The following is a 23,206-nucleotide window of genomic DNA, read 5'->3' on the forward strand; positions in this document are numbered from 1 at the left end:
CCAGGAGGTGCTGACCGGGCAGAAATAAGAGTGATCTGCAATGTAGCAGCCCACAGTGGGACTCCCAGCCGACAGAGCCATCAGCAGGAGTAGGGAGTCACGAGCCTGCTGGCCCAGCGTGCCCTCTCGATGGACGAAAGGAACGAGGCGAGAAAAGAGGAGAAGACGGGGGGCAGCTCCAGGCTCAGGAGGTGGCTGTAGGAAGAACTCGAGCAATGAAGGCTCCCGGGCCAGACACACACACAGCTGGCTGAGAAGTAGCACCAGGCCTTCATCCAGTGCTGGGCTACTGGGCACAGGACGGCCACAGGCATCCAGCAAGGTCAGCAGAGCCTCACGAACTGGACCATGTCGCAACAGTGGCTGGCGAGCTTCACTCACTAGCATCTCAAACAGCTTCAGTTGCTCAGCTCGCCGTTCCTCAACCCCATCCCCAAGCTCATCCCACAGAAGCTGCCACGCCAACACACGGGTTAGCAGGTCCTCACGCAGAGCAAACTCCAGCAAGGGCCCAGGGGCCGTAGGGGCTGAGGGGACGGCACGATCTTCTACCAGCAGTGTCAACATCTGGTACGTGTGGTTGCGCACAGCACTGAGATCATCCGCACCCCCAGGAGCTGCCCGAGGGCCTTGCCGCTCCAAGATACGCACCACCTGAAGAAACAGAAAAAAAGACTGCAGGAATCTTAGATGAAATAATGACTAAATGGGATGGTGAGAGTACACAGTAGGTTGGAAGAACTCAGGCAGCCAGTAAATCAGGCCACTTGGCATAGAATCTCCTACCTGGGACCAGTGATTTTTGAAGACCATGAGGCAGGTCTCAGGATCAGCCACAACAGGGGTCTGCATACTGGCCCCCTGAGGTACACGGTGCCCAGGGCCCCGGGAGGCCAGTCTGCTCAGCCAGTTCATCCTCTCCATGAGGCAGGCTGGGCAGGGCCAGCGGCCAGAGGGCCACTCTCCAAGAATCTGCCAGCTGGAGGCTTTCTCCACTTGTGTCTCTAGTCTGCTTCATCCGGTCTGCAGGAGCCAGTAGCTGGCCATAGAGCCAAAAGATACACCAGGCTGGAGCAGTGAGTTCAGAGATCACTGCCTAGTCCCGACCAGCAAATCTAATTCAAAGATAGAGAAGGAAGAGATCAACAGGAGTTTGCTTCTCCCCCTTTCCCAAAAGAACCCAGAGCCACCAATCCACTGAAAATTCCATGCACACACGCACACCATAGCATCTTAAATGTAATGTGTTTAAAAGAGAACTCATTACTACTATCAAACCTATTCCTCCTCCAGCCTTCTCCATCTCAAGAAATGATAACAACATTCACCTACATGCTCAGACCAAAAACTTGGGCATCATCCTTACTTATTTTCGTTAATTCTAACATCCAATTCATCAGCAAACCCTATCACCTCTACCCTCAAACATGTCTTACTATTGTAATAACTTCCAGTCTGGTCTCCATGCTTCAGTCTTGCCTCCCGCCCTCCTCCCCTGACAGGTATTTCGTTTTATTTTATTTTAGTTTAGTTTAGTTTAGTTAGTTAGTAGGCTCCATGAGCAGTGTGGAGCCCAATGTGGGGCTTGAACTCAAAATCCTGAGATCAAGACCTGAGGTGAGATCAAGAGTCAATGCTTAACTGACTGAGCTGAGTCACAGAGTATTTGTAAAACCCTAATTATGTTACATCTCACCTCTGCTGAATACCTTTCAAAGATTTCCCATCACACTAGCAATAATCCAAATCCCTTACCTTGGCCTCTAGGGCACTACATGATCTAATCTGCATTAACATCCTACCATCCTTGTCCTCACGATTGATTTACTCGTACAGGTCTTCCTAAATAATCTCTATTCCCTCTGCCTGGAGTAATCTTCCCCTGATCTTCACTTTCTTCCCATCACTCCATTCTTTTTGAATGCCATCTCCTCAGAGAAACCTTACTTAATTATATCTTAAAAGCGCATCTTCCCACCTTCACTCTCTAGCTTCCTAATCTTACTTTCTTCTTAGCAGGCTTCAGCACCTAAAGATATTTATTTACTTATTTGTCTAGCTTTCCCACCAGAATGCAACCTCACTGAGGACTAGGTTTATCTATTTTATTTACTGCTGTATCCCTAGTACCAGAGCATTACCTAGGAATTCAGTAAATATCTGCTGAATGTATGAATGCTTAAGTGAATGAATGAATGAACAAATGAATGAATAAACAAACAAACGAATGAATGATCAAGAAACCCAGTCTTGAGGTGCCTGGGTGGCTAGGTCAGTGAAGCATCTGCCCTTGGCTCAGGTCATGATTGGGGTCCTAAGATTGAGCCCCACACTGGGTTCCCTAATCTTCGGGGAATCTGCTTCTCCCCCACCTTTCACTTCTCTTCCTCTCCCACTGCACCTTTCTCTCAGTGTGTGCTCTCTCTCGCTCAAATAAATAAATAAAATCTTTAAAGAAAGAAAGAAAAGAAAAGAAACCCAGTCTTGGGGTGCCTGACTGGCTCAGTCAGTAGAGCATGGAACTCTTCCATCCACACTGTCCACATTGGGAGGTTCACACTGGGTGTAGAGATTACTTTGAAAAAATAAAATCTTAGAAAAAAAAAAAAAAAGGAAAAAGAAAAGAAGGAAAGAAAAGAAACCAGGTCTCAATCTGACTCCAGACACCTGGGACTACTGAGGAAGAAATTTTTTTTCTACCAATCACCGGCCCTCCCTAGAAGCCCACCCAATAGGAAATAATCCAACAGACCCTTAACTACCTGAATACACACATAAGAGGTGGAAATTCAGAGCAAACCAAAAGAGCAGAACAATTTTCATTCCAGCAAAGAACATAGGGACACATTCCCATATACACACATATACCCCAATCCTGCCAGATTTTTACAACACTCACTCCTGGGGACATGACATGACACCCTCAGTAAAGAAAGGGGAAAAGTACTAAAACAGCTGTTGGCCTAGACCATAGCTCACAGCTCCTTCTCTATCGTACCCCTCACCCCTCAGCAGTATTATCTCTGACAAGTAAAAAAATTTCAGAGGAAAGGTGTGGTTCAGTTGTCCTTCCTCTTTTAAGTTCAACAAAGGCTGAAGGAACCCAGAGACCTGGCACCAGCCCCACACTTTGCCCTCGGGTTACATTAACATCTTTCCCTTCCACCCAGATACTCTCTCTCACCATTAACAACTCACAACTAAAGGAAGGTAGCAACTAGGCTTAAGGAAACCTAGAGAACAGAAGAGACAGTCTTATAAAAAAGGGCATGGCCAATACTGAACATCAGGCTGGGCTCACTCACTGATTAACTCAAATACTGATAAAGTACTAAGTACTCTGCTAAGTAATCAATGGAAATATGAAGACAGAAAAAAACATTTGGGTGGGGAGCGTAAATAAAAACTCCAATGAATATTATAAACAGAGGTACTTACAAAAGAGTTACAGAGACATGAAAGAAAGCAACTAATTCTGCCTGAGAGATTATAACAGGATTCCAGAAAAGAGGTGATGTCTGACTTAAGTCTTTAGCAATGAGATACTGGCCACAAAGAGAGTAGAGGGAATGGCCTTCGCATTAAAAACAGTATGTACAAAAATATGGCACTGTGAAAAAAACATGACAAATTTGAAAATCAGTTCCAAGTTTGGGGTGGCCTAATCACAGACTACTTAGAGAAGAAAGAAACATTATTGAGTTGGAGGGTAAATATGGATGAAGAGTATCATTATCACTGAGTATCATGCTAACAAGTTTAGGTTTTGTCTATTGACACCCTGGAAACAAAGGAGGTTTTTAGACAAGAAAATGACAAGATCAAATTTGCTTTTAAAAAAGATGTCAGATAAATTATCATATGATGTCTCTGATATGAGGAATTTGGAGGGATTGGGAAGGAAAAAATGAACAAGATGGGATCGGGAGGGAGACAAACCATAAGAGACTCTTAATCTCACAGAACAAACTGAGGGTTGTTGCTGGGGGCTGGGGGGGTTGGGATAGGATGGCTGGGTTAGGGACATTGGGGAGGGTATGTGCTATGGTGAGTGCCGTGAAATGTGTAAGCTTGATGATTCACAGATCTGTACCCCTGGGGCAAATAATACATTATATGTTAATTAAAAAAAAAAAAAGAGAGAGATGTCAGATAGCAGTGTAAGGTGGAGCAGAGAGAGGCAGACGATAGACAAAGTAAGGTGGTAAGAGCAAAATTAGAAAAGATAAATCTGAGATTCACCTTCATCTTAGCATGTCCCAGGTGATAATGAAATTATTTACAGCTATAATATCTCTGCCAATAATAGCAAGCTATTTCAAAAGGGACCATATCATTCATTCTTCTTTGCAATTACAGTGCCAACACAGTGCCTGGCTTTCAAAAATGCTTGTGGAACTGAATGCTAAATTTAAAATAATTATAGCTAACATGTATTAAGCACTTACTACATGCCAGACTCTACTCTAAGTACTATATGTAGTAGCTCATTCAAACCTCATAAAAACCCTAGATGTACTAGTATCTCCATTTTACACATGAAAAAATCAAAACCTACAAAGGCTAAATATACTGTCAAAGTTAACCAGCTGGTAAGTAGCAAGACTGGGATGCAAATGCAAATAATCTGCATCCACTTAACTTGAAGTAACAAGACCTGACAAATGGATGGAGGATAATTGAAGACTCCACCACATATAGGAGATTCAGTAAAAGATAATGCCATTAATAGGTGAGAAACGCCTAACAAAGGTGTTTTAGAAAAGAGGATGAATAAACTTTGTTGAGCTTTGAGGTATGTTAAGCTTTGAGACATCTATAGGATATCAGAAAGCAAAGAGAAACATTATACTTGAGCTCAAGAGTGAAATCAAGACTAGAGATATATATATCCAGGAATCAACAATTTATAGGTGGTAGATGAAGCTATGGAGATGGATGAAATCTCCAAAGAGAACAGCAGATCTTGAAAGGAGCTGAGAGTGACATCCTGGGGAAAACCAGAAATTAGGAAAGCAAGGAAGTATCTTTGAGGACTGTGAAGGGAGCCAGAAATGGAATTAAAAAACAAGAAATAATGATAATCTAGAAATCAAGGAAAGGAAGTTTCAAGAAAGTGGAGATCGCCAAAATATATAGTTTACAGACAGACTAAGTAGAATGAATGTTAAAAATGATCAGTCGGTTTTAGCAATCAAGTTTTAGATAAACTTAGGGACGTAAGTAGTTAAAGAATAAGAGCTAAAGTAGTGTAAGATGCAATACAGGAAAGTCAGTGACAAAGGGAAGGATGAAAATAGGGCAACAGCTTAAAGAAGCTAGGAGGGGTGGGAGGTGAGGAGTCAAGAGAAAGAGTTTTTATCCTTTGGTGTTTTATTTTAGGACGGAGAGCCACAAGTATGTCTGTCAAATGAGGAAAAGTATGAAGAAAGTAACAGGCTGTGGACAAATAAGATGGGGATAACTGACAGACAAATCAGATATAGGACCACTCTGAGAAACTGAGGTATTCCACTTTCTCTGAGAAAGGAGGAAACAGTAACAAAGGATGGGTGCCGGTTCAGGAAAATCTGAAATCTGAGGGGCACTTGGGTGGCTCAGTGGGTTTAAGCCTCTGCCTTTGGCTCAGGTCATGATCCTAGTTCTTGGGATTAAGCCCCGCATCCAGTTCTCTGCTCAGCAGGGAGCCTGCTTCCTCCTCCTCCTCTCTCTCTCTCTCTCTCTCTCTCTCTGCCTGCCTCTCTGCCTACTTGTGATCTGTCTGTCAAACAAATAAATAATAATAATAAAAAATCTTTAAGAAAAAAAAAATCTGGGGCGCCTGGGTGGCTCAGTGGGTTAAAGCCTCTGCTTTCGGCTCAGGTCATGATTCCGGGGTCCTGGAATCGAGCCCCACATCGGGCTCTCTGCTCCGCAGGGAGCCTACTTCCTCCTCTCTCTCTGCCTGCCTCTCTGCCTACTTGTGATCTTTGTCTGTCAAATAAATAAATAAAATCTTTAAAAAAAAAAAATCCGAAATCTGAAATGGGGAAGCTAGTATCCATCACCACCCACCAACCACCTAATCCTCCCACACTCACTAGCCCAAGAGAATGGGGGTGGTGAAGAAGAGAAGAAGTGAGAGGGGGTAGAGCCACAGAACGGATGCTCAGTCTTTCACAAAATGTTTCCTATAAACCATCAGATAGTCCTACACCCTAGTAGCTACCAGCAGCAGGGACGCACTGAAAAAGGTACTTCTCTGTCTGCCCAAGTCCTTAAGCATGGGCTGTGGAAAGCAAAGCCAACAGTCAAGAATACTGGTAAGAAAGGTCCCATTTTATGAGCTCTCTCACTGCTAGAAGCCCTGGGAGACTCTAGCCCCCTTGTTTCCTTAAACTCTGCCCATGCCTTTGTAAATAATCCCTTTATAAGATTCTTCCCAAACTAAATGTGTGCAATATGCCCTCTGTAAGGACCCTAACTGGTACAAGAGCATTACTGGTTACAGAATGCTTTCTCAATCATATTTCATTTGAGGACTGAAAATAAACAGAGGCCCTAAGGTCAAGAGTGACACAAAATAGTAAGTAAAACAGGAGCTCTGGTTTGAATCTCAGTCCACCAATTTCCAGCTGTGTGACCTTAAATAAATCACTTCATACGTGGGAGCCTCAGTGTCCTTATCTATAAATTCCTGATGAAATAAGTATTGTTACTGTTTTAAAAATTAAATAAAATAATCTGCATAGCATGCCAGGCATACAAAGCAGTCTCTCCGTAAATAACATTTTCCTTTCTCCCTTCCTTCTTCTGATCTTATCTGACCAAGATATCCTTACCTCTGAGAAGAGATCTAACCTGCTCTGACACATCCATCCCTACCACCCCACATTCATCATCTAGTGAGCTGAGGAAGGGCAAAGCATCCAGTCTCAGCAAAATAAAACCTTACTTAACATGTCCAAAACTGAACTCCCTTCAGCTCTTAGAACTCAATTTCAAAGATTAACAACCAACTCCTACCTTGACTGCAACTGGGGTGCCCACTTCTGCTTCCCTACTTGACCAACAAAGGGCACTTCTCTCAGACCCAAGAAGGATAGCCTCCAGGACCTTTCTTCATTCCCTCATCTTCAACTCTTCTCAAAGACCTCAAAGAGAAGAACCACGCTGAAATCAGGGTCTCAGAAGACAAAAGCTAACACTTAACCTGGGCCCCCTTCACATATGGCAAAAACAAAAGAAGACCATAGCTTGTTGTTCCTGTCACCTACTTAAGACTCTCTCATTCCCTCTTAACTGAGCAAAGTTCAAAACAAGACAAAGAGAATAACAAGACAAAGAGAATGGAATCACCACCTTATTACTGCGCCCTTTTGTCTCACTGCAAAGTCTAGAAAAAAGAGTAGACCTCTCTTCCTAGATGTAAGCTCAGCCACAGGGGAAAAGAGGGAAGGAAGAGCTGATCTTTCAGACCCACAAACAGCCAAGGTCAGTCACTCACCTTATAGCACAAAATATAGCCTTATAGGCACATTCAGCAAGGGTGTCCACCAACCTCAGAATAGCAGGCACAGGGCAGGAAGTGGCTCAGCCTCCCTTATGAACCTTTGCCCTGGGAGAGGCAAGACAGGGAAGGAGCTGAGAGCAGGGATACACCTACAATATCCACAGCAGATAGGGAGAGACCAAAATGACCTTTCAAGAACAGGTCAGAAAAGTCCTAAGGTTTCTCTCCCTACAATGGCTCTTCCTAGGCAAGAAGACTGATTGCTGACATAGAAGGCATGAATGAGCCATTACCCTAAATACCGAAAGTAGAAAGATCTGATTAAAACCTCATAGCAGTACAAAAGGCAAGCGGGGTGGGGGGGGGAATCACAGGAGCCTACTAAACTAGAGCTCAGCTTACACATATCCTCCCTGCTTGTCCATCCCTCAGCCCACATGTATAAGAAAAATGGGCTATCAATGCATGATCCCAACTCACTCCCTACCCTCTCCCCCAAGAACTTCTGCTTCTTGCAGGGAAGCTCGCCTGACTTCAGCACAGCCTTTACATAACCTCTATCACGTTGATTCCCCTTTATAGCAGTGAATCTCATGTCACACATAGTTCTTTCTCCACCCCTCTTGGGTGATGATGACAAAGAAGATGTCAAAAAGAAGAGGAGAGAATGAACTATCCTAAAGAACAAGGGAAGTTCACTGGGCAGAGAAGAAAAAGTATTCTTAGCAAGGGAGACAGCTATTACAAAGATCTCAAGGCTCAAAAAAGTAACATGTTTATTAGGGAACTGTGAACAATTTATTCAAGCTAGAACACAAAGTAAGGAGTGGCAGGCGATGAGGCTGGAGAGGTGAGTTGAGGCCAAATGATGCCATATTAAGGAATTTGGATGTTGTCCTACAGAACACAAAGAGCCAAAAGTTTTTAAGCAGAGAGGAGCTCCATGATTACATTTGTATTTTTAGGAAGATCATTCTAGGGACAGAATAGAAAAGAGCAAGTCTGAAGGCAGGAGACTGTTGGGGGTGGGGGGAATCCAGATAAGAGATTAGAAGAAGTAAACTAAAACTTTAACAGTTAAGAAGTAGCCATGGAGATGGAGAGGAAAATACTTTAGAGGGAAATATATTAAGATTTTAGTGAGTGATTAAATGCAGGGGATGAAGAAGCAGAAAGAATGAAGAGGACAGTGAAGTCCTTGCCGGAACTGAGACAGGGCATGTGATACAAGGGCATGCTCTCAGAGCAAAGGCACTGAGTGCTGTTTTGGATATATAAATCTGTAATACCTGCGCAGATATATGGTAGACCACAGAACATGTATGACACAGGGAGAGACTATATCCCCATGATATGCTTTTGTATTCCACACTCTCTCTCTAAACTAAAATTATCTTTTCATGTATCTACCTCTCCCAACCTGACTGAGAATTCCTTGAGGCCTCAGAGGACCATGTCTTGTTTACTTTGTTATCTCATAAAATGTAAGCCTCACAAGGACAGACTACATACTGAAAAAGCATGAGCTGAATGAATAAATGAATTAATATATGAATGAATGAACTTGCTCTCCCAGCACTGAGCAGAGTGCCTGGTGCATAGCAGATGCAGAATAAACAGTTACACACAGCACTCCAAACATGTTTCTACCTCTACATCACCACCCTCATTTAGGTTACTTCTTCTCAGATCTATCACTGGGCTATATGTCTAAGTCAAAATCCATTTTACTCACTGCACTATTTCAACAGAGTTCAATATAGCTTACCAAATCCAGTGCTTTCTCCAGAACACCTGAGAATCTGGACAGTCCCTAAGAACACTGATGACTTGACTCATCCGACCACTAACACAATGTGATCCAGGTATTATGTATACCTGTTCCCATGTCATTGCCACAATATTAAACAGAACCCTCATCTCTATGTCATCCTCTAAGTCCCTTTAATCTCTTTTGGAACCACACTAATTGCAAATCATAAAAAATGCTTTTTGCCAGTATAATGTCCTCTGAATCATCACAACTTTTCCCATACCTAACATGCCTTTTAGTCAACATGGCTTTCACTCTGCTACAAACCTTCTTCCTCCAAGTCACCCACTCTCAGGAAACCAGATTGGGTTCAGCTTTGCCACTTTACCATACGTGACCTCTGGTTCATAAGTTTGAATCATCTTCTATAACATAAGAATTCCTGCCCGTGCCTACTTCACAAAGTATGTAAACCCAGGGAAAAGTGAGATTGAATGAATGCTGTTCAAATTTCAGAAATTATCTAGAATTAGGCCTTCTCAACCATAATAACAACAACCACCCATCATCACTCTAAATTTCTCCATTTTGGGAACCAGTAAAAATAATTTCTAAAGAATTTTAAAAATAGGCTTGTTACGTCTTATTTTGGCAAATAAGACCATTTCTTTAAAACCCACCATCTACTGTCATTGTTTCATCAGTCAGCACTTTAACACTAAAAGAGTAATCTAAGAATGAACTTATCTTTATGAAAAATTCATGTTTTATATGTTCTCCTTCTCGCCCTCCTCCTTGGACGGATGAAATCTTTATCATGGACTGGCACTATCCTTGGCCCAGTGTTTAGGAATCACTGCTCTAAACCCTGTTATGACACGTGTCGGTTATACAGGGTTCTGCTCATCAGGGTAGGTGCAAGGAAGGGTTCCATCAGCATGAAAATGTATGGCCTCCAGAGCAAAGCAATGAAAACATAACATAGGTCAGAACAGTTGGTCCCGAGGCTGAGACTTTAGAACAGAATGGCAACCTGCACTTGGACTGCCCCTAATTCTCAAGAAAACAGTCTGGATAGGAAAGGCTTAAATCTCCCTGAGGCTGGGGAAGGTATCTGGGCCCTGTGATCGACAGTCACTAGAGAGGAAAATTTAGTGGTGGGAAAGTGAAGTGTCCACCACTAGATCAGCTGTCTAGAACTTTTAAAATGTTCATGTAGTATAGGTTGGCAGGGAGAAAGGGATCTGTAAAATACTAATGAAGTGAACACAAAAATGTGTCATGGACGGAGGAATGAGTGCAAAGGGATAGGAGTGCAAAGGGGGCAGTAGAATGTTCAGTATCTTGAAAGTGGTGATGGCTTCACAGATGTAAACATATGGCAACACTCATGCACATTTTAAATATGAGCAGTTTATTGTATATAAACTTACCTCAAAAAGGTAGGATTTTTTTTTTAACTGAAAGAAACTGAGAGCAAAGCCATTCTGTTTGAGCCTAAATATAGTGTTGTATGTAACAAACCATGTGACTTTCATGAAAGTAGAATTAGCAACTGAAAATGGTTAGTCCAATTTAGATGACAACCATCAGAGCCCCACAGCTAAACAAAGTGAGGAGCAGCAGAGGAGTAAGGTTGCCCAGAAGCAGGTGGAGAGAAAACAAACATAGGCTGTCGTGGCCAAAAAACCCTACGTGAGAAAGGCCATCTCCAAGTTTGGAGCCCCAAAGAGGAACCTGAGAAACCACAGGTTCAGTGATTACTCTGGTTAAAAACTAAGCCTCAAAAATGATTTTCATTATCATAGTTATTACTGCCCATGACGCCTTCGTTTTTCTGTTCTCCTAAAGCCAAGTGCACAACACTTTCACCCAAGCTGTCCTACTCGGCCCGAGACTAGGCAGGACACTGGGCAGGACAGTCCATCGAAGTAGGCTCCAGAACCAACCTCAACCTTATCCAAGCTTCACAATCCTCATTCCTTCCCTCATGCCCTAGCTTCAACTTCTTCACCCATTTCCCACCAGCCTGCATGATCCCGCCTTTGCCCTTTACTCTCCCCTCCTCGCAAAGGCCGTACCCCCTCACTCTGGTCTCAGGGTTGCCCTCACCCCTGCCCACAGGTGCCTCAGCCCCTCACTAAACTGTGTTCACAAGTCCCTTTCCTTCGGCCCCTCGAAAAGCATCCCTAGCCCTTCTTCTTGACCAGCTCCTCACTTGCCCGTTCACCCTTAGGCTCTTACGCTACTCCCCTACCTTAGCCACTCACACTCGGCCCCTCACCACATGCCGGCCCCTCACGCTGTCCCCTCTCAACCAGCAGAGTCACCAAATCCGGTGCCGTTATTTCCCAGTCCCTAAGCCCCTCACACGCCTCTCCGGGCCCTGCGACTCATACTTGCCGTTCACTCACAGAACCCCGACCCTGACCAGGCCCGATCGCCGCAGCCGTGCTAGGTGAGCTCAGGCAGCCGCCATCGCTCCTCAGGCGCACCAGCCGCGCCCCGCCCCGCGCCACACGCAACCCGCGCCCCCGCGCACCCCACGTAACCGCCCAGCGACGCACCGCTGGGCAGTGGCGTGCCAGCTCATTGGCTGGACCCGGCCAGAGCCGGAGCGTCGTGCTTGTTTCCTGGCAACGACCGAGCGCCGGGGTGGGGTCGCGGACAGTATTTCGAGCGAGGAGTACCGCCTCTTCTCCGGGTCCCGCCTCTTCGCCCTGTAAACCCCGCCCCTCTGAAGGACTCCAGCGTGTCATAGGGAAAGACTTCTGGGGAGGCGGAGGACCGTAGGGCGGGGGCGGAGCGTGAGGAGAAAAGGTCGAACCAGAGGGCAGAAGGCGGGACCTAAGGAGGGACGGGACTTTAAGAGGCAGGGAAAGGCCCGGAGCGGGGCTTCGGAAAGAGAGCCAAGAGGGAGGAGACTAGCGTGGAGGGGCGGGGCCGATGGTCCCGGGAGGTGGTTAGGGTGGGAGAGTGATCTGGACGAGGCGGAGCTAGCACGAAGGGTAGGTCTGGGGGGAGGAGTCGTAGGTACGAGGGGCCTGTGGAGAAGCTGAGCCTAAGAGAAGGCTGACTGCAAACAGACTAGGTCATTTTGCCCCATCTGCGCGCATGGCTTAGACTGTACTCGGCCGATGACCGCCCCTTCCTAGTTACCCCACCACCTGCTGCCCCGTATTCCTCCTTGGACACGTCTTGTTCAGTCACTCAAGGAACATGGAACAAGAACCTCCACACCGGGCAGGATTCCAGCCAAATCAATTAGAACCCATATCTGCCCTGCAAGACCTCAGCCCTTAAGCCAGACAATTGCAATATAGTGTAATCATTGCCATCGAGGAGGAGCACTTAGCATGGCTTGTGAGATGAACGGAAAGAAGGGCAAAGGGGCTTAGGGAAGTCTTCAGGAGTAAATGATGTCTGAGCAGAGAAACAAGCAAGGGTATAGTAAACTAAGAGAAATGAACGTTTCAGACCAGGTCTGTGGCTTAGTTCAAAGCATTGTACCAATGTTAATTCCCAATGTTAATCATCGTACTCTGGTTATGTAAGATGATAACAAGGGAACATGGCTAAGAAGTTTCCTATACATTTTCCGCAACTTTCTGTAAGCCTGAAATTCATTTAAAATAAAAAGTATTTAAAAAGAAAAAGAAATTGGGGCACCTGGGTGGCTCAGTCGTTAAGCATCTGCCTTCAGCTCAAGTCGTGATCCCAAAGTGCTGGGATGAAGCCCCACCTCAGGCTCCCTGCTCAGCCGGAAGCCTGACTCTTCCTCTCCCACTCCTCCTGTTTGTGTTCCCTCTCTTGCTGTATCTCTCTCTCTCTCTCTCTCTCTCTCAAATAAATAAATAAATCTTTAAAAAGATTTCAGAAGAAACACTGAGCAATGAGGCTGAAGACATGAACAGAGGTCAGGAACTGGGGATTTGTATGCCAAGTGAAGGACTTTAGATTTTATCCTTGGGATAACAGAGAACTATGAAGAATTTTATACATGGTCAAATTAGTAAGGCCCAAACTAAAGTAGTAAAGTTACAGAGAAATGGTCATGTGGACATGAAGGTAGGGCACCAGGACTTGATGACAAGATGCATACGAAAGGAAAATAAAAGGATTAAAAACTGATGCTTAGTTTATATAAGTTCATTCACAGGCAAAATTCACTATGGTATTGGAAGTCAGGCTAGTGATTACACCTGGAAAAGCAATGACTGGAAGGGGGCAGAGTGAGTGCTGGTTCATGTGAGTGCTGGTTACATGGATGTGTTCACTTTATGAAATTCATCAAGCTGTATACTTAGGAAATGTGCACTTTTATATATATATGTTTGTTCTGGGTACTATGCTGCATAACACATCATCCCAAACTTAGTAGTGTAAAAAAATGACCATTTCTTTATGCTCACAGATTCTGGAAATTCAACCAACACATAGCAAGAATGGTGTATCTCTAGTCCACGATGCCTGGGGCCTCATATAAGACACCTGAATACCTGGGGGTCACTTGAGGGTGGTGGCTAGCATCACCTGAGGCTTCTTCACTCTTCTTCATATGTCTGATGCCTGGGCTGGTATAACTCAAAGGCTAAGCTCAGCTGGGACTGTCAAACACAGTACAGGGACATGAATATTCTTTGTGGCTTGCATTTCTCACAATGTGGCAGCTAGTTTCCAAGAGGAAGTATCGTGATGGGGAGCTTCCAGACAATGAGCATGCCCAAGAGAACCAGAAGGAAGCTGCATGGCCTTTTATGATCCAGCCTCAGAAGTTACTCCTGCTATATTCTGTTGGTTGAAACAGTCACAAGGAAGGAGTGTCAAAGAATTTGTGACCATTTTTAAAAACTGCCACAATGTCATACAATAGTAATAATGACAGTAATAATAATAATAATAAATACTGATGCTAGATATCTGGGCTAAAAGACCAGAAAGAGGGATTACAAGAGAAGAGAAGAAGGGAGATAATGAGCTCAATTATAGACCCAATGGGCTAAAGGTGACTGGGATATCCAGGTAAGGACATCCAGCGAGCAGTTAGTGGTATATATAAGTCTGCAGCTCAGAGTTCCTGGGAGTCAGTAGATGGGAAAGGAGATCCTGTGGGTGACCAAGATCAGCCAGAGAGAGCCAGGAGCACGGAAGGAGAGGAAGGCCTAGGTCAGAGTCTTAAAAAAAAGGATAGACAGACAAGTTTATGAAAAGACTAAGAAGAAATAAACAGAAAACCAAGAAATTATGGTGTCACAGAAGCCATGGGAAAAGAGGATTTCAAAAAAATAAAATGTTGAGGACTACAGACATTTCTTCCATGAAACTTTTCAAAAACACTTATCTGATCATAGCACTTAACTACGCAAAACACTTTGCAGGTTCTCCACTGCTTTAAAATAAAACCCAGCTGGGCACCTGGGTGGCTCAGTTGGTTAAGCAACTGCTTTCAGCTCAGGTCATGATCCCAGCATCCTGGGATCGAGTCCCGCATCAGGCCCCTGCTCAGTGGGGAGCCTTCTTCTCCCTCCACTGCTCCCCCTGCTTATATTCTCCCTCTCTGTCAAATAAATAAAATCTTAAAAAAAATAAAACCCAGCTTTATAAAATGGCTGAGAAAGCTGTCCCTGGGCTGTCCTCTGTCCTCCATTCAGCTTCATCTTGCACCCCTAGACCCTCACATTCTCTACAGAAACCAGTTGATGTCTGGTTTTTTAGTCTCTATGCCTTTGCACACTCTATCCACTTTGCCTCTACTGCTCTTCATTCTCCCATCTCTAGAGCTAACTCCTATCCATCCTACAGAGCCCAGGCTCAGTTGGGACCCTTCTTATAATGTAACAAACCTATGTATATCCACCTAACAGAGTACCATCAAACTGATATGTAACTGCCTATCTACCTGACTGTTTCCCTACCAAAATGAGTTTCATGAGGGCAGGAAATGTGTTTTATTCATCTTTTATCCCCAATATTGAGCATAATATTGGCTTGGCTCATAGCAGGTCTTCTGATTATGATCTGTTGACTGAGAAAAGATCATAGGAGTGAAAGGGACTTCAGGTTGAGGGAGAATTTTCAGGGGTTGGTTTGTTTGTTTTGATATGGGAGAGACTTAAGCATGTTCATAGAAAGGGAAAACTGAAGGAGGTTGGCGATCTAGATAACACATGGAATAGCTGATGGGATCGGGTACTAGAGGTAACAGGAAAGAATGGGGCAAAACTCCCAAAGAATGGCCCCCATCACACTCATCACTCAAGAATGGGTAAGGTTGGGGTGCCTGGGTGATCCAGTCAAGTAAGCAGTCCGACTCTTGTTTTCAGCTAAGGTCATGACCTCGGGGTTATGAGATCAAGCCCTGATCCAGCTTCATGCTCAGAGAAGAGTATGCTTGGGATTCTCTCTCCTGCCCACGATGGCGCGCACGCACACACAACCACACACACACACACACACACACACACACACACACACACTCCCTCTTTCTCTCTCCCTCTCTTTCAAATAAAATTTTTTTTTAAAAAATGAGGTAAAGTGGGCATAAATGTAGATAAAGGTGCAGATAATGAAAACAGAGCTCACTTTTGATGTGACAAGCATTGTTTGTCCCTAGAGACTAATTCAGCACCTGACACAAATGAGCCATTCAGTAAATAGTTGTGAAATGAATAAATGATGAGACCTAAACAGAGAACTTGTACAAAGTAAAAAAGAATGACTATCTGAGCCTATACTGGCACCCCCATCTCCTGACTTAAAGGACCCCTAAGTTGTTCAGCTTGCCAGGGTTGGGGAAGAAACAAGGCCCAGCCTTACCTCTGAGGTATGCACCCCCACCTTCTCCAGGGATCTCATTAGAGATGTTTAGTTGGGCAGGTGTAGGCCCAGGCCCTGGGAGACAGGGCGGGGTGCTGGAGCCACACTGCCTCTGCCCCTTCAGTAGGGGCTGGCCCTGGTTGTGTTGCTAAGAGCTTCAGAAGTCAGAGGCAGAGGAGTTGTAGCTGGAGGCCAAGGGCAGCCTCTTCCAGACAGGGAGGCAATCAGACACTAGCCCCCACCTCCTGAGGCCGCTATAGGCAGAGGCACTGAATATCCCACATCCAGGCATCACGGAAACATGAGCCAGGACAGCAAAGTGAAGACAACGGAGTCCAGCCCCTCTGCCCCATCCAAGGCCAGGTGAGAGATCCTGGTCCCCTGTGTCCAATCTGTCCATCTAACTGGATGGAGCCTGATTCTTCTTGATGCCCCCAGTGACAAATTCAACAACGAATGTCTGGTGAAGAAAATGGGACACTACTTCTCCTCTTCCTTCCACAGGGCATCACTGCCTGTCCTAGACCCATCTGGGGATTACTACTACTGGTGGCTGAACACGATGGTCTTCCCAGTCATGTATAACCTCATCATCATCGTGTGCAGGTTTGGCAGGGCAATGAAAGAAGGGCTTTAAGCAGAGATAAGGGCTCAGGAGTCAGGCAACAGAAAGGGGCAGGGCCTTGGGCAGGGCTGGAAGGAGGGGCAGCACAGAAGAGAGGGTGCAGGGCAGAGTGCTGAGTGCTGAGTGTCTTGGGGAGATTCCCTTACACAGAGGGTGCTCTTGAGCCAATCTCTTCTGTCCCCGCCACACAGAGCCTGCTTTCCTGACTTGCAACACAGTTATCTGGTGGCCTGGTTGGTGCTGGACTACACAAGTGACCTGCTATACCTACTGGACATCGTGGTGCGCTTCCACACAGGTCAGTGAGCCCAAGGCGGAGCCTTTGTTCCAGGTTACCTTCCTAAAGAGGACCTCTGAGTCACAAGGAAGTGAGCCCCTCCCCGAGAGCACATTCACATGCCTCCAGGCTTCACAACATCCCTGTGCCCATCCCAGAAACCCTGGAGCAAGGTTATGCCCACCCCCACCCTGTCCCCATGTCTTTCTCCCTGTCCTACCCTGGCCTGCCCACCCTCACCCTGATTCCTGGAGCAGGCAGGTGCCCTGACTCCGCCCCATACCTGAGCCCATCTCCTGGCTGACCCCAGCCTGCCTCCACCTCCCAATCCCCAGGATTCCTGGACCAGGGCATCCTGGTGGTGGACAAGGGCAGGATTTCAAGTCGCTACATTCGCACCTGGAGCTTCTTCTTGGACCTGGTTTCCCTGATGCCCACAGATGTGGCCTATGTGCGGCTGGGCCCACACACCCCCATGCTGAGGCTGAACCGCTTTCTGCGTGTGCCCCGCCTCTTTGAGGCCTTTGACCGCACAGAGACCCGCACAGCTTACCCAAACGCCTTTCGCATCACCAAGCTGATGCTCTACATTTTTGTTGTTATCCACTGGAACAGCTGTCTATACTTTGCCCTGTCCCGGTACCTGGGCTTCGGGCGTGACGCCTGGGTGTACCCGGACCCCGCACAGCCTGGCTTTGAGCGTCTGCGGCGCCAGTACCTCTATAGCTTCTACTTCTCCACGCTGATCCTGACCACTGTGGGCGACACGCCGCTGCCCGCTCGGGAGGAGGAGTACCTCTTCATGGTGGGCGACTTCCTGCTGGCTGTCATGGGTTTTGCCACCATCATGGGGAGCATGAGCTCGGTCATCTACAACATGAACACTGCAGATGCTGCTTTCTACCCAGACCACGCACTGGTGAAAAAGTACATGAAGCAGCAGCATGTGAACTGCCGGCTGGAGCGACGGGTTATTGACTGGTGAGTGAGGATGTCCCAGACCAGGACACGTAGAGGTGCTCTGGATAAAGCCCGAGGAAAGTGTTTGGGTCCTTATTGCCTGGCGGGCCAGGCAGGGCACCTGAGGCATGGGGAGAGGGGTCCACTGGATGGGGCTTAGAATAGAATGTCTTCTACTAGTTGCATCTGGCTTTAGGGGGCTGGGTCAGATAAGAGATTCATAGGGAGAGGAACTCATACACATGGAAAGATAACCTGCCATTATCTGGTAGGGCTCAGGAGACGCTGGAAGGGGTGAAGGGAGAAGAGCAGTATGTCCCAGGAGATGGCCAACAAGATGGCTGACTATGTTATAGTCGTCCCTACTATGTGATGAACAAAAGGAAATGTCAGCAAGTCGGGGTGCTAAAGCAGAGGGCTGCTAGATACAGGGCTCGGTGACTGAAGTAGGTATCAGTGGAATGGTACCAGGCATCGTTAAATGGTGGGTGGAGTAAAACGTCACAGTAGGTAAAGGGTGTCTTATTCATTGTCAACTGGTGGAGGCTTTCAGGCCCTGGGTGAGGCAGAAGCGGTCAAAACATATCCTGAAGTGAAGTGATCCTGGAGTGAAGATATTCATCAGCCAATGATCCAGTATTCCCATGACCCCTGTGAGATCTCAGTGTGACTGGGTCCTTGGCCAAAGCTTAGCTGAATCCTGATGGAAGGAATAGAGGCAGGTGGGGGGGGGGGGGGCTGGGGAGGAATGTTGCTGCCCTTGCCCCCAGGTACCAGCACCTGCAGATCAACAAGAAGATGACCAACGAGATAGCCATCTTACAGCACTTGCCTGAGCGGTTGCGGGCGGAAGTGGCCGTGTCCGTACACCTGTCTACTCTGAGCCGGGTGCAGATATTCCAGAACTGTGAGGCTAGCCTGCTGGAGGAGCTGGTGCTGAAGCTGCAGCCCCAGACCTATTCACCAGGCGAATACGTCTGCCGCAAGGGGGACATTGGCCGGGAGATGTACATCATCCGTGAGGGGCAGTTGGCCGTGGTGGCAGATGATGGCATCACACAATATGCCGTGCTTGGTGCGGGGCTCTACTTTGGGGAGATCAGCATCATCAACATCAAAGGTGGGCCCCTCAGCTTCCGTTCCGGGACAGGGCTGGGGGAGGCGGTGGGGTCAGCAGAACCCTCTACTGAGACTAAATGGTACTTCAGGGCCTACGGATTAAGGAAACCTGGCCTTAACCTGAGTCACTAAAGGGCTCACAAGAGAAGCAGGACACGGAGGGCCCATCCCTTGAGAAAAAGCCGAGCCAAGGTTAGTGTACAAAGTGGATCCTTGGGAAGAGGAAGTAGATCTGCTCTGTCGGTGTCAACCCGAGGCACCAACAGACCAGTGGAAAGTGACAGAGATGATAAGAATAGGAATAGCTAGTATCTATTGCACACTCACTACCTGCCACCTTCAAAGTGCTTCACATGTACCAGCTCACTCAATTCTCACCATAGCTCAGGTAGGTACTATTATCTGTACTTTCACAATAAGGAAATTGGGATACAGAGATGTTTGGGAAACTGTCCAAAGTCGTCGAGGTAATAAGTACACACACTTGGAGTCAGTACAAGGAACTTTCTCACAGCCAAATGGAAAGGAGGTTAGAAGGAAGGCATTGCCATTCACTCCACCAACTCCAGGCCAGGCCAGGTGCTGTACACTGGCTCACTGACATTTTTTTACTGCCTGTGCATTAAGCGTTGCTGGTACGCCCAATCACAAGTAAAGGCACTGAGGCCCCAGGGGATGGGAGAACATGGCAAGGGGTGAGCACACGGTCACTGACTGAAGCCACACAGCTGTCAGCCTGGGGATCTCACTCTCTAGTTATTCCAAAGGCCTCATATCTGTCCTCCAAGGGCCCCTCAAGCTCCATGTCCTGGATGCAGTCAGCTACTGTCCACATGATTTTGGACAAGTCATTTCCATGTTTTAGGCTTCAGTTAAATATTAAATATTCAGTTAAAATTAAATATTAAAAACCCATAGAGTTATTTGTGAGGATCAGATGAGTTGTATGGGTAAGGCATCATGGCAGTGGCTGGTGCATAGCACGTGTTCACAGAGGGTAGTTCCTATGCCCCTTCTGAGTCCTTCTAGCTCTGAGCTTTGCAGCATTCAGCCTAATCAACCTTGCTCACAATCCCTCACCAATATCTTCCTAAAATGTGACTGACACCATTCAGTTCCCTTGCTTAAAATATTTTAGTACTTTCCCACTGTCCTCAGCATAAGGTCTGAACTCCCTGTCCTGGCTTACCACACCCAGCATGCCGTGCTCTCCCCTCCTCTTCCCATTCTCCCCCCACCCTGTACTTCCACCACTCTGGACTGCTTACAATTTGCTGCAGCACCTAACTGGCTCCTACTCACATCCCTCTACTAGTACTCCTCCCTCTGCCTAGATGCCCCCCTTCTGACCTCCTGCCCCTGCCCTTCCCCTCTCACCTCCTGCTCAGTTAGGCATCACTTCCTCCAAGCTTTGGAGGCTCTTTTTTGTTAGGGCCTCTTAACCTATCTTCCCACAGCACTGGATGCACATGTCTACACTGCACTTGCTATACTGTTTTATAACTATCACATTAAATGCCTATTGCCTGTAGACTATGAATTCTGGCAAGCAGATCACTGTGACCCACCCAGTCACATTACTACTGAATGAAATAATTAATGAAGCTGAAAGAGAGGCTCAAAAGCACAGATGTGGAGGTGGGGGGTCCTTTCAGGAGTGAAAAACCCCCTCACACCTCTCCTGACTAACTGTCCTCCCATGTGTCTGCCCGTGGGCCACAGGAAACATGTCTGGGAACCGCCGCACAGCCAACATCAAGAGTCTAGGGTACTCAGACCTGTTTTGCCTGAGCAAGGAGGACCTGCGGGAAGTCCTGAGCGAGTATCCCCAGGCCCAGGTCGTCATGGAGGAAAAGGGCCGTGAGATCCTGCTCAAAATGAATAAGTTGGACGTAAATGCTGAGGCAGCTGAGATTGCCCTCCAGGAAGCCACAGAGTCCCGGCTACGAGGCCTTGACCAGCAACTCGATGATCTACAGACCAAGTTTGCTCGCCTTCTGGCCGAGCTAGAGTCCAGCGCACTCAAGATCGCTTACCGCATCGAACGGCTGGAGTGGCAGACGCGAGAGTGGCCAATGCCCGAGGAACTGGCTGAAGCTGATGATGAGGGCGAGCCTGGGGAGGGAGCTTCTCAGGGCAGAGAGGGCAGGACTGCCCAGGAGGGACCCTGAGACCCAGAGTGACCCAATCCTAGCCCTAGGATTCCTCCAAGAGAATCCAGAGTTGTAGGAAAGCCTGCCCGCAGAAACTCTGCCATCCTGTCTGCTAGGTACAGAGAAGGGAATGAACTGGGGGCGTAGATGCTCACCTAAAGGTATAGGAATATAGCACCCATTCATCCCCATTCCCCAGCACACGTGCACACACATACACACATACACACACACACAGTTGCATATATACACACTGCACCCAAGGTTGCATTCCATATAAAATACTCTGCAGTTTCCATTTTCAGGACACATGCTTTCTCACAAACATAGGTATGTCTTAAACCCACATAATATGTATACATTCACTCATGCACCTCATAGACTCATATACTGAGGCTCACACACCATAGACATACAGATGCCCTCCACAGATGTGCACACACTTGTGAATGCACAGAAACACACCCAGAGCCCTTCCAAGATATCCTTTAAGTGCCTCCCATATGGCAAGTTCACAAATGTAGCCTGCAAGTTGCACCTCAATAAAATGTTTGCCTCCTCACTAAGCATTCATGGGAGTGACAGGAAAAGGAGAAGCCAGTGGTGGGCCAGGATGAATTCTGTCTGAATGCTGACTCACGGGATGAGGAGCATGGACTGTGTAGTAGCTGGTAAGCTTGATTCAAAGGGACTGCGGAGCATGATGAGGATCAGTGCTCATCATGATAACCCAGCCAAGGCAAGGCTGGGTTATCAGTTAACATCACACTGCTATAAGTACGCACACGCTTTCATAGATATATTCACATATATACACTGACCATTATATTTCATTCCAGAGTGTGTATCCTTAACTATGTGAACTCTGAGTGACTTGACCTAGTTTAGTGGGCCAGAGCAGATCCTTCTGCTCCTTCCTTCTTCCTCTGGCCCAGCCCTAGAGTCTGGGGCTAGCACTACCCCATGTTCCAGACTGATTACAAGGAGAGAAGAGTTCACAGGGCCACTCACCTGGCCCTGCTCTACCCGGTTGGTTGTTACAGCTGACTTTGGTGCTGCCAGAAATCCAGCCCTCCCTCTTTATGGTATTTCAAAATACAGAGTGGCAGCGGATAGAGACAAGGTAGAAGGGAACATCCTGGTTGGGAACAATGGGAGATTTGTGTTTGGGGAGTTTTTCAGTAACTTTGGCATATTTGGAGGAAGTTCTGCAGGCTTGGGCAGAGAAAGTGTTTTGGGGGTCTCTGGGGAGGATTCTGTTATCATCTCCGAATCATATTCACCCTGCTCACAACTTTGGCTCCTCCAGGGCCTGGCCAGTCTTTGGTCTAGGCTGTTCCAGGTGGCATTTTTAAATATACCTTGGATTTAATTGATCAATATGACTGACTGAGTGATGACACATAGAGGTCAATGTCATTGAAAGAATTTATTATTGTCCCCAAGAGGAAGGGATACACCCCCATGCAGGGCCACACAGGAAAGGACCAGGGCAGTGAGGAAGGAGTAGGAGCAAGAGGAAAACATGGGCAAAAGAGCTCTTTTTACGCTAGTGCCAAAAAGGTTTGAGGTGGGGACATCCCCTACTGGGCAGGTAGCAAAGATATAGGAGCTTGTGGTTGGACAGCTCATAATTTGATTTTCAAGAACCCATGAAAGCAAGACCACAGAGGACAACTCTGGTGATCAGGCTGGCCCATGATTTCAAGATGCCAAATCATCAATTACTGAATATCAAGAATGATGATTACAGGTAGTGCAAGAGAAGGAAGGGTCGGGCCCTCGGTGCTGTCAGGCAGGATGTGTGGGAGCATCTGCTGGTGTGTAGTCATGGAGAGAGTCCCCCAGAACTGTTGGTGTCCTCAAAACTGAGGACATATCCTTTTGGATATTGTGGATGCAGGGGACATAGATGCACGCAGACATGAAAGACTGGGAAAGGAACTGCGGCTATGGCTGGGATACAGACATCAGGAGGTACTACGAGGATCACTATACATTAATTCATTTA

General features: G+C 46.7%; 2 protein-coding genes across 14 annotated transcripts in view; one reads left to right on the forward strand and one right to left on the reverse strand.

The window, feature by feature from the left end:
• FHIP1B (FHF complex subunit HOOK interacting protein 1B) overlaps positions 1-11,754 on the reverse strand; it is a 32,149-nt gene extending 20,395 nt beyond the window's left edge. For 7 of the 13 annotated variants that reach the window (XM_047691030.1, XM_047691029.1, XM_047691026.1 and 4 more), the window contains exons 1-3: positions 11,645-11,754; positions 787-1,115; positions 16-675 (exon numbers count right to left, since the gene is read on the reverse strand). In XM_047691030.1, the coding sequence (XP_047546986.1) occupies positions 16-675; positions 787-924 (798 nt within the window). In that variant the 5' untranslated portion in view covers positions 925-1,115; positions 11,645-11,754. Of the gene's footprint in view, positions 1-15; positions 676-786; positions 1,116-7,005; positions 7,134-11,644 lie in introns of those variants that run through there. The other 6 variants (XM_047691031.1, XM_047691035.1, XM_047691028.1 and 3 more) reach the window with 3 other exon arrangements.
• A 4,608-nt stretch (positions 11,755-16,362) lies between these two features.
• CNGA4 (cyclic nucleotide gated channel subunit alpha 4) lies at positions 16,363-21,213 on the forward strand. The gene is made up of 6 exons (XM_047693444.1): positions 16,363-16,424; positions 16,566-16,667; positions 16,878-16,984; positions 17,299-17,944; positions 18,694-19,043; positions 20,765-21,213. The coding sequence occupies exons 1-6, from the start codon at positions 16,363-16,365 to the stop codon at positions 21,211-21,213; spliced, it is 1,716 nt and encodes a 571-aa protein (XP_047549400.1).
• The last annotated feature ends 1,993 nt before the right edge of the window (positions 21,214-23,206 follow it).

Source organism: Lutra lutra, chromosome 10 (genome assembly GCF_902655055.1).
Source record: "Lutra lutra chromosome 10, mLutLut1.2, whole genome shotgun sequence".
NCBI lineage: Eukaryota > Metazoa > Chordata > Mammalia > Carnivora > Mustelidae > Lutra > Lutra lutra.